The following is a 10517-nucleotide window of genomic DNA, read 5'->3' as shown; positions in this document are numbered from 1 at the left end:
GCACAGCGAGTGCTACCTCGCCCTTCGTCCGCAATGGCACCGCCCGTCACCTTCACGAAAACCACCCTGTCATACCCAGTCTACTCCGCCGACTTCGACCCCTACAACCGCGGATACCTCGTCGTCGGCGGAGGCGGTGGCGAAGGTCGCAGCGGCGTCCCAAACCAAATCACCTTGCTCGATGTCTCGTCACGGTCCGCGATCGAGGTGGCCGGCGAGATCGACCTGCCGCGCGACGAGGACGCGGTCATGTCGCTCGCCAACCTGGCTTCCAAGGACGGCCTTATCACCTTCGCTGGCATAAATTCCTCCGAGAAGGACCGCTTGGCGGATAAGAACAAACATCTGAGGTCCTTCAAGATCGAATACCCGGCGAGGAAAAAGGCGACGCAAGAGGGAGGAGCGGCCGAGGCCAAGGTGGAGAAAGGTAGTGTTGGCTTCTTGGGCAAGACTTCCCTTTTCAAGCCTCCTACCACTACCGCTGCGAAGAAAGATACCTACCAGCGTCTTCTGAGGCTTTCTCCAGCCCAGAAGAGGGAGTCGGGGAGCAAGCGCATCGGCGCGATAGCCACAGACTTCAACCCTGTGTCGGAGCTGGTTATTTTCGATGCCACAACAGCGGTGCCGTCGGACTGGGATGTGATACAAAGGATAAATCCGGAGGAGGGCAAGGACATCAATGATGTGGACATCAACGAGTCATCCGAGGGCGACTTCTCCGTAGCGTTTTGCACCGACCACCAGGTCTTTGTCTCGCGCATGACCTACGACTTCGAGAAGAAGAAGGCTACCTCCATAACTCCTGCGGACCGCCTCAGACCCGCATATACCCTGCCCTTTCCGGATGCTTTCAGTACCGGCTCGTCTCGCCCGACCATCAAATACATCCGTTACCTCACGCCGCACTATATCCTGCTCTGTTGCAATCATGCCCAGCGCAAGGGCACTGAGCTTCTCATACTCCGCAAGCTTCCGGACGCGCCAGGCGAGGTCATCCTGCAGAAGAGGCTTCCAGGCCGTATAAAGGCTGCCGGCGGTATGGACGTCTGCGCGCTGAATGCAGACCCGGTGACTGGCGCCCGGCAAATCGTGGTCGCCGTGGCGGGACACGACATCTCGATCGAGCTCTACACGCTCGAATACTCTGGCGACAAAACCGACACGCTGAGCCGCTTCAGCAGCTACCAATCCCTTCACGACGTCCACCCCCTCCAAATGACAAAGCTCGCCTTCTGCCCCTACCACTCGCCTTGGCAATCCAGCTCGTCGCCCCCAAAGACGCCCGGCCCGCAATACCTCCGCCTTGCGTCCACGTCGCTTGGCAACACGGTCGTTGTCGACACCTTCCCCCTGAAGCCACTGCAGCCCAAGAAGCCACACAGCCGGTATGTGGTACAAGGCAGATCCAACGCGTCGCTCTATGGCAAATTGAGCGTCATCGTCATCGGCTTCTGGCTTCTCGTTTCGCTGGTCCTCCTGCAGCAGTATCTCAACGTCAAGGCGGCGCAGACCGGCCAGGAGCCCTTGGTGCTCATCCGTCTGCCCGATGCCGTCCAGGAGTTCCTGGAGGGTGTGCGCGGCGGACAGGATTTGCTGCCGCCGGGAGCGCGCCAGTACTTCAAGTCCGCACCGTCCGATATCCCTTCGAGCATAAGCAGCGCCGGCAGCAAGGCGTCCGCCGCCGTCGAAGAAGCGGCCGGAAACGCGTACAAGCAGGCGGCGGACGCGGCCGACGAGATCGTCCGGAAGGCGACGACGCTGCATCTGCGCACGCTGCTCGAGGCGTACGCGCCGAAGTATCTGAAGCCCTCCTCCTCTTCTTCCGATGACGACGCCGACGACGACGACAGCAGCAAGGCCATCCTCGTCCGCGCCACCGGCCCGCCGGAAGATGGCCAGTCGCAGGCGGGCGACGAGAGCCTGAGCGCCGAGGTCCACGGCAGCCGCGCGGCGGCGCGCCGGGCGGACGCGCACGCCCGTCGCTGGGCGGAGCTGGGCGAGGAGCAGAAGGCGGCGTGGCGGAGGCGCTTGGTGCGGGCGGGGGCGTGGGCCGTCGACGAGGGGGAGACGGTGTTGAAGGGCGTGTTGTTCAGCGAGTACGCGGGGTTCGTGGGGAGGGTGACGGCGGAGGCGTTGCAGGAATGAATGAATGAATGGGTTTCCGATGAGGAGGTCTCTGTAGGAAGAGTTAGCATGTAGCGGTAATGCGTTTTCCACGTTTCATGTCGTGTCATGTGTTGTCCGACAGCTCTGGCTGTATGTTTGGTTATGTATATACGATGGTGGTGGTGGTGGATGGACGTTTAATGCGAATGGATCTGGTGGTGGCACTTTAACCGTTGAATATCCATCCCACTTGTCGCTTGTGTAACCTCTTCTCGCTGGAGCAGTTCGACGAGCTGTACGGCAGGGTCGATGGAAGCTTGGAAGAGGAAGAGCTTCGTACCGACCGTCTCCTCGTGCATGACACTGTGGACTTACAAGCTGTTTCGGGGATCAACTCGCCGAAGAGCAGGACAGCAAGTACGTCGAGGTGTATGGAAAGGCAGCGGGCGGGAAGTTGGTCTGGTATGAGCTGGATGGGTGGCAAGGAAGAGGGATGGGTAGTCGTTCGATGCGGTCACGTTTCGCAGCGGAAAGCAAGCAGCTAAGGAGAACCTGGCTTGGAGCCTTTTGATTTTTTTTTTTTTTCCTTTTCTACCTCAGGTTTTTGTTACCCTTCTGGATCTCATGGTAGAGATCTCGCCCGTTTAGCTTTCGTAAAAGCTGGATATGCCGTTGATCCGTTTCATGTAAGGTCAGTCCCCCTTTACTCTCAATCGCCAGTGACGTAGACCATGTTGGAATATTTTGGCAAGCAAAAAGACCACCGTCGTCGACGTTTCCGTCAGTCGGTTAGACGGGCTTCGTTTCACTGTTCGCCGATTCGCCCTCTTCCTAGTGGGCATCAAGGTAGGAGCAGTCTTGCATGCACTGCCACTTCTCTGTGAAGGTGAGGTCGTCGCAGTGCTTGGCAATGCAGTCCTGCACAGCCTGGCTGGGGTGATAGTCGTCGTTCTCACTGCCGATGGCGCGGTCGACGTGCTTCTCGTTGCTGCCACAGTTGGCGAGGCAGTTGGCCTTGGCCCGGAGAGTGAGGCCGCGGCAGCTGGCAGCGCAGTCGCCGTGGACGGTAGCGGCCATGGCGGCGAGGACAGCGACAGCGGTGGCGGTGGTGAAGCGCATCTTGGCTGTTGCGGGCTGGGAAGATTGTGTGGTTGTGCTGTGTGCTGCGGGTGAGAGGGAGAGTGTCAGTTGTCGGCGATGGGAGGAGTGGGAGCAGTGAGCGCACCTTGTGGAGTAGATGTGCGTGTGAGCTTTTGGAAGCGGGAGAGTGTGCACAAAGGGAGGTGTTGAGGAAGAGGGAAGGGTTGGGAGTCGGCGGGGGAAATGCGAGCTTTATGGAAGGCGCATGCAGCGTAGCTGTGGTCACGTCATCGATGCAGGTGGCTCACTCAATGGAAAACTCTCATGAACAGCAGACTGAAGCTTGGATTTTGTGCTTTAGGATGCTATCTGCTAAGGGATCCTACTTGGAGCCCAACTGAATCAAGAGTTGCAAAAGCTCATTCCTGCCTTCCACTCATGTCGCAGGTCGCCTTTGCCAGCTAACCACCATACTTGGCCACGCAGGCAATCTGGCAGGCCGTCATCTTGAAGACGCCGCCATCGCATCCATCCAAGCATTCCTTGAGCTTGTCACCATCCTCATCGCCAGACTGGACCGTGTTCTCGTAGTTGACCGGCATGGTGGGAAGGGCGCCGGGCGTGTAGATAGCCGTGGAGTTGACGCAGTCGACGACGGGCTTGCTCGAGGCGGTAGGAACAGCGGTGGTCATGCCAGCAAGAATGCCGACGGCGGCAGTAAGAGTGATGACGCGCATCTTGGCTGTGGGGTGTGGGCTGAGAGGTGAAGTGAGGTTGTGCTGTGCGGAACCGTCAGCGCGTCTTCGGGCAGAGCTGTGGCGCTGTGCATACCTTTTGTGAACGTGTGTGTGAGTGCTTGTATGATAGCTTGCGCTGATTTTGGGTAGCGTTGAGGATGAAAGAAAAGTTTGGAGGGGACGGAGGGAAGACGGGGCCTTATATATGGGAAATCCTGTTGCCGGGCCACCTCAGCACATGCATGCGTCGTCACCTTTGGAAGGAGAAGGAAGGGGCCCATCTTACACTTCATGGCTCACCCGTAGAACTTCCAATGTTCTGATGCGAGAGCGACCACGTGGGCGGTCATCGGAGTGCGTGCGCTCGCCCATATAAACCTGATTCCATCTGCTGCACCACGACACCTCCAACTCTTTCTCTGCCAACCACCCGCCCCCGCGACGGAAAGCCTACAACTCTGCAACCCTCTACGCCATTGCTGCGAGGTATCCGTCTCTCGCCCGTCTTGAAATTGTACTCATCCAACTGACTTGGTCATGCAGCGCTTCCGCCATGCGCCTCATACTCATCTCCGCGCTGATTCTCGGCTTCGTGGCCGCCATCATTGCTGTGCCCGTCGCCGACATCACCTTCGGACAGATCACCTCGGCTGCTACTCCGACCGCTGCCCCGCTCAAAGCTCTGGTCGCAAGGAACGAGTTCTCGGACAAGTGTGACCTCAACGATGGACCCTGTCTGGTGAAGCGCATGGACGACAACGACAAGATCAGCACCAAACTCATCCAGCACACCACCTCCATTGCTGCCCCACCGGCCTGGCCCTTCGATGATGCTATGCGCTCTGTGTCGGCTCCTGTCATCACCCGCCGTGCTGCTTCGCCCTCCAATGACCAAATTCTGTCACCATGCTCCGACCGTTGCAATCGAGGCGACAGGCAGTGCCTGCGAGTCGTCATTGACACTTGCGCGGACGAGCTCATTTATGGTTGCAAGGCGAGGTGCGGTACTTTCGACTACGGTTGCATCATGGACTGCATTGAGGGCCACTACACGGCGACCCTGCCCCTCCCGGACATTGCTGGCTCAGATCCTCTCAACAGGGTCGGATGTTCAGATGCCGCCGACCGTGCTATCAGTCGGTATGCCGCGCAGCCTACCGCCACCGCTACCCAAACGTCATCCGCTGTCCCTGCGCTTCCCACTTCCCCCACGGATGAGGACCGCGGCTTCTGCATGGCACAGAATTGCGGAGACGGTCTGACGGACCCTGAGGGGCGCATCCTGGGATGCCTGATAGGACGGCACGTGCTTGGAGACCAAATCCGGAAAGGCCTCGAGCGTCATTCAGTCAGATGAGTACGGTCTTCTCCACGCGAAATCTGGAGGAAAGAAAAAGGGTGACTGATCTTGGAAAAAGGAACGATCGGATAGGCTGTTGAACGATGAAGCTCATGCGGTCTAGCAACCTCAAGGCCGGCCATGACTCGTTAGATAGCTGGCTTATATAAAAAAGGACTGAACTCCCTTCTCCAACGCTCTCCAGACAAGACAGTGACCGGAAAGCCGTCGAGCCGATGCAAATGCCATGATTGAGACAACCCCTTCCCTGCTTCCACCCGCGGCCATCCAATCGTCTGTGCTACAAACCGGCGAACAGGTCGTCGATGGCGCTACCCTTGGCCTTTTTCGACTTTTTCTTCTTTTTCGGTGGCTCCTTGGCCTCCGGCTCCGGCTTCGGCTCCGGCTCTTTTGTTCTCTTCCCCTTTTTCTTTTTCTTGTCGGAGGCCGCAATCAACGGCAGGTCCATCCCATCACCCTTCGTGCCTTCCTTTTCCATTAGATCGGCTTCCCCCCTACCCATCACCTCCCCTACGTCTTCCATCCTGCCTACAACTTCCCCCAGGTCCTCTGAGGCCACGCCCTCCCCCCTCGGCGACCGAATTCCATCCGAAAGCAACTGCCTCGCATCCGTTGCGGCGAGCTCACGCAGGACGGCCTGCATGGCCTGCTCCGCCTCGTCCTCGTAGGCAGCCGTGATGCCCGTCAGCTGCGTGACGCGTGCCAGCACGGCCAGCAGCGCCAGGCCGATGGCCGAGAATTGTGTCGACGCGACGACATGGGAGAAGGCGCTATCGGACCATCAGCCAAGAACAAGGCAAAGGAAGGGAAGCACGTACAGATACCAGTTCGGCACGTGATGTCGCCTCCACGCGTCCAGCCTCGCAGCCGCGCGCCTCGCCGCCACTTTCGAGGCCTTGGCAGATGGCTTTTGAGCGGCGGCCGACGGCTGGTAAGCGTTGTACTCGGCGACAAAGTGCGACAGCTCACGGCGGAAGACGGAGAAGCTGCGCCACCAGATGCTGTGGCGGTGCTGGTTCAGGTTGCGATGGTGCACCAGGTGCAGCATGTCGCAGAAGGTCGTCAGGTCGGCGTGCTCGTGCGGCTTGAGGCGCGGAGGCGCCGTGGCCGTGGGCGCGGGCTTGGCTGCGGCGGCCATGGTCACGTAGAAAGGCAGATTGCCATGTCCAAGGGTAGTCGATGGAAGGTGGTCGGAGCCGAGAGATTTGCAAGGCTGCCAGTGGAGCCTCGGCTGCGCATCCACGGTTGCGCAAAACGCGCCGCCTCTCCAACCTTATCCCGACTCCTCGTCATCGCTCGCCCGAGAGATGCGTTCTTCTCCAAAATTCTCCAACATCATGGCCGCGCTTTGGTCTTAGCCTTGAGATTGTGAACAATTTCCGCTCCTTTTCACCGCTGCGTCCCTCCCAGCCACAAGCCTGTCTTTCGTCAGCTCTGTCTACTTTTCTTTGCTATTGACTGGTCTTGATCCGCTTTGACCAAGTGTCTCTCCCTTCTCCATCATGACTTTTAACTCTGCGTTCGCTCCAACCAACGCCGCTCTGTCCAAAAAGTTTCCTTCAAGCTGAAAAAATCCATATGTTCATCCATCCTGTCTCGGACTATCTCAAGATCAACATGCGCTCTATTCAAGCGCTTTTCGGAGTCCAGCACCACAGCGGGTCACGGAAGAATTGAGCCGAGTTACATCTGTCTCGCAGGTACGGCTTTGAAACTCGCATCTCCGTCCGGCTTTTGCTCCAGCTGTCCTCCACGTGGGATGAGCATAGCGTACTCTGCGCGGTTAAGATGGCTCAACTCCCTTTGTAACCCGCACACTGCCCCTGGAAAGTTCCATCACGCGCTCCTGCGCCCCCCGCCCCAGCAAACTTTAGTCACGTAGCCCAAGATCTTGAAAACGGGGTGCAGCAGATCTTCCGCTGCACCCCCAATCCAATCCAAAAAGGAAAGTACCCGCACGTGCGGCGGTTGTCCTGCTGCATGAGCGCATGCCGGGCCATCCTTGTGGAGCCAACAATAGCAGCTGCCGCAGCTGCCTGCTATTGTGTTTCAGATCTGCCCCAGTCTGCTCAAGGGCGACCCTCCTTCCACTCCACCCCCCGCTGCTCCTCCGTTCCTTCAACCTTCTCTTGAGCGCCGCAACAAGATCAACTTCGGCAACTTACTGCTGCCCGCAACCTTTCAGCCATGCTTTTATCTCTTTTCCACATCCATTTCCAAAGGCCAGTCTCCACGAACACAGTCATCGGCATTGTTCATCCAAGATCTTGCAACCCCGCCCGAACCAGATCTTCCCATTGCGGACTTCTCGATCAATCAACATCTTCCTCCACAAGCTTCCAGATCTTCCAGCCTCCACTGCCAACAAACAAGCTCCGTCCGCTCTCCACCCATCCCCATCTCTGCCCTGCCCGATCTATCAACCCGCCGCCGCAAGTCCCAAACAACGGCGCCGGATCCGACCGAACCACCCTCAACCCACCGCCCCTCCTGAGCACAAGCACAACCCAAACGGGAACCGATCCCTCCCTCTGCGGCCGACAAAACACGAAAAGAGCAAGGAAAACCAGGAAAAATGAAGGGGGCAACAAGATCTACCGAGCAGACAGCTCCACTCCACGCCTCTCATACCGCAACGGGGCGCAAAGAACTATCGAATGATGCCAGACAGACGTCTTCTCTCGATGCTCTTCGCAACGGCTACCCCCAGGGAATGCGCACTTCGCGTCAAGATCTTCCCGCTAAAGCTCTGGCAACACCGCAAGTCACGCGCTTTCGGTGGTTGCAAAAAGGAAAGGAAAGAGATCCTCCCAAATAGTGACCGGGCTCTGCTGGTCATCACAGCAGGTGCCCGTGCCAGACCGGATGGCGCGAAGTGTAATGCTCGGCTGCAAGCACAGTTTGGTTGTTTGACGCCCACGTTGAGGGTCATTGCCACCTCTGATTGCCACTTCTGCACACACAGGCTTGCCAGGACCCCCATCGCCAGGCGCAGCAAGTCGCCGTGACATCCTCCCACCAGATATCACCAGGTATGCATCACCACTCAAAGTAAGGAGTTGAGCATAAGTCGACACCCGCATTTTAGCAGACTATCTATGGCCTCAACACTGTGTCAAAGGCCACTACCCATTGATAAGACCGGAGGTTCCGTTCAGATGATCTTCCACCACCTGTATTCAGAGGAAAAGCACAAAACAAAAGGTTATGGGCATAAAGCAAGTGCCACCACACCAGAGGAAAACAAAACAAAGACAGGTTATCAGCAAAGTAGAGCAAGCAAATCCCATCACCATCAATCCGAAATCCTCAACCAACCAGGCCAATCATCATCCAGAACTTGCACCTATCGCAAGAAGCTTCCAAGGGAAGACCCAAGGACAGGACACAAGAAACTAATGATGCCTGGTTAGTAATAGGCCATGCGAGCCGCGGCGTAGAGGCCGTTGGGGTTGCCACGGTCAAACTGGCTGTGGTAGGAGTCACGGCGGTACTCCTCGCGGGAGTGAGCAGGGTAGAGGCCCTGCGTCTCAGCGTTCTGACGACTGCGCGCGAGCTTGGCCTCGTTGTTGGGACCAGGGAACTCCTTCTCGGCGCCAACCAGAGGAAAGAGCATCGAGTTAGGGAAGTCCTGGAAAGTGTAGAACAACTGCTTCTGTTAGCTGTACCCGGCTTATTTGGGAATCGCGAAGGAGCTTACACGAGGACGGCAGTTGGGGGCCTCCAGCATGACAGACGAGTTGCGGAACTTCTCTATCAGGGATTCAACACCCTGGACAGTCGCGTAAGACATGGCAGCCCTCTTGCTAGAGCCCAAGTGTCCAGGCCAGCCCTGGACGTCAAGCTTGTTCTTGACATCGACGATGGTCATCGGCATGTCAAAGTTGACGAACGCGTAACCAACGTTGCACATGTTCGCAAAGTCGATGCGGAGGTAGAGGAAGTCGAACTTTCCATGAACCCAGGTCTTGAGAAGAGCTTGAAGGTCATACTGGTAGGGGGTTATTACTATCAAAAGAGCTTGGAACGGAAAACTTACAGTCGTCATCTGGTTGGGGATGTTGCGCAGCATCACCGTCGTACGAACGTCCAGGCCACGCCTGATCTTCTCAACGTCAATTGCGTTGTTCTGGTCGTCGCGGCGACCAGAACCGAAGGAAGAACGGCGCGGAGAAGAGTAGCCACGCTCGCGGTACGGCTGAACCGGGCCACCAAGCTGGTACACCTGAATAGGGCCACCACGCGGAAGGGTGGTACCGCCACGCTGGGTGACAGGAGAGCTAGTGGGGATGGGCTCGTAGCCGGTAGGCTTGAACGGCTTGACCTCAGCAAAGTAATCGCAGTCCTGCCTCAAGAGTTAATTGGGTCAAGGTTACAGAATCGGGCCGGTCTCTCACCTTGATCTCCTGGCATCCAGACGATTGCTGCAGGAGGAACTCTCCAAAGTCATAGGAATCGAGCTCCATGCGGAACTGGAAGCCATAGCCAATGGCGTTGGCGGTGAGGCCGAGACAGACCACGGCACGCTGGGATGCGCTTCCCAGCGATTGGTCCATCCAGGCCAACATGGCCAGGAAAGCCTGGTGCGAATCGCCGAACTCCTCACAGGCGTGGGTAACGTTGACGAGGACCTGGGCCTCGTACTTGTTGAAAACGCCCAGGCTGGGGTGGACGTTGTTGAGGAGCTTCGCGTACTCCCCGACGCTGATGCATTGGAGCGAACCCGGGCATTCCAGCTCGCTCTCGGCCTTCATGGCAGCCTCGGCCTGGGACAGCTTGTCGAACTCGAAAATGACGAGACTCGATGAAAGCTTAACGAACCTCTTGGCCCGAGAGAAGATGGTACCCTCCTGCTCACAGTTAGGAAGTGAAGTGAAGTGGGTAGATGAGTGAAGTGGGTAGGTGAGTGAAGTGGGTAGGTGAGTGAAGTGGGTAGGTGAGGTGAGACTTGCCTTGACAATAGGAATGAGACCCGAAGACTGAAACTTGACATAGCGAGTGAGGACGGATTTAGGGTCGCTCGAGAAGTGAACATTGCTGTGGTCACTTAGGCTGTTGACGATGGCGTACATGGTCGCCATATCAGTCTCGAGAGCCAGCTGGTGAGGAGCATGGCCGCCCATGTTGAGGTGACCGTTCACACCAAGAGCAAGGTTCTGGTCGGAAACAGAGAAAGGAGGGCTGGAGCCCAAGAAACTCGAGGAAGGCATGTCTGCTGGTGGTTGTACAAGAAA

General features: G+C 57.5%; 4 protein-coding genes across 4 annotated transcripts; 2 read left to right on the top strand and 2 right to left on the bottom strand.

Annotated features, from left to right (window-relative positions):
* Nucleotides 1-33: 33 nt before the first annotated feature.
* Nucleotides 34-2145, top strand: SLS55_003666 (uncharacterized protein; the record flags this gene model as incomplete). The annotated part of the gene is made up of 1 exon (XM_066775137.1): nt 34-2145. The coding sequence occupies one exon, from the start codon at nt 34-36 to the stop codon at nt 2143-2145; it is 2112 nt and encodes a 703-aa protein (XP_066635256.1).
* A 792-nt stretch (nt 2146-2937) lies between these two features.
* SLS55_003665 (uncharacterized protein) lies at nt 2938-3923 on the bottom strand (the record flags this gene model as incomplete). Its single annotated transcript, XM_066775136.1, has 2 exons — nt 2938-3269; nt 3653-3923. The coding sequence occupies 2 exons, from the start codon at nt 3921-3923 to the stop codon at nt 2938-2940; spliced, it is 603 nt and encodes a 200-aa protein (XP_066635255.1).
* Nucleotides 3924-4476: 553 nt separating this feature from the next.
* On the top strand, nt 4477-5280 carry SLS55_003664 (uncharacterized protein; the record flags this gene model as incomplete). Its single annotated transcript, XM_066775135.1, has 1 exon — nt 4477-5280. One exon carries the CDS (start codon nt 4477-4479, stop codon nt 5278-5280), a length of 804 nt encoding a protein of 267 aa, XP_066635254.1.
* A 3412-nt stretch (nt 5281-8692) lies between these two features.
* SLS55_003663 (uncharacterized protein) lies at nt 8693-10493 on the bottom strand (the record flags this gene model as incomplete). The annotated part of the gene is made up of 4 exons (XM_066775134.1): nt 8693-8932; nt 8984-9274; nt 9323-9628; nt 9681-10493. 4 exons carry the CDS (start codon nt 10491-10493, stop codon nt 8693-8695), a joined length of 1650 nt encoding a protein of 549 aa, XP_066635253.1.
* Between the last annotated feature and the right edge of the window lie 24 nt (nt 10494-10517).

Source organism: Diplodia seriata (assembly GCF_021436955.1).
Source record: "Diplodia seriata strain FDS-637 chromosome Unknown scaffold_3, whole genome shotgun sequence".
In the NCBI taxonomy this organism is placed as follows: Eukaryota; Fungi; Ascomycota; class Dothideomycetes; order Botryosphaeriales; family Botryosphaeriaceae; genus Diplodia; species Diplodia seriata.
Note: the sequence above shows the minus strand (reverse complement) of the source record. Positions and strands in the feature narration are given on the sequence as shown.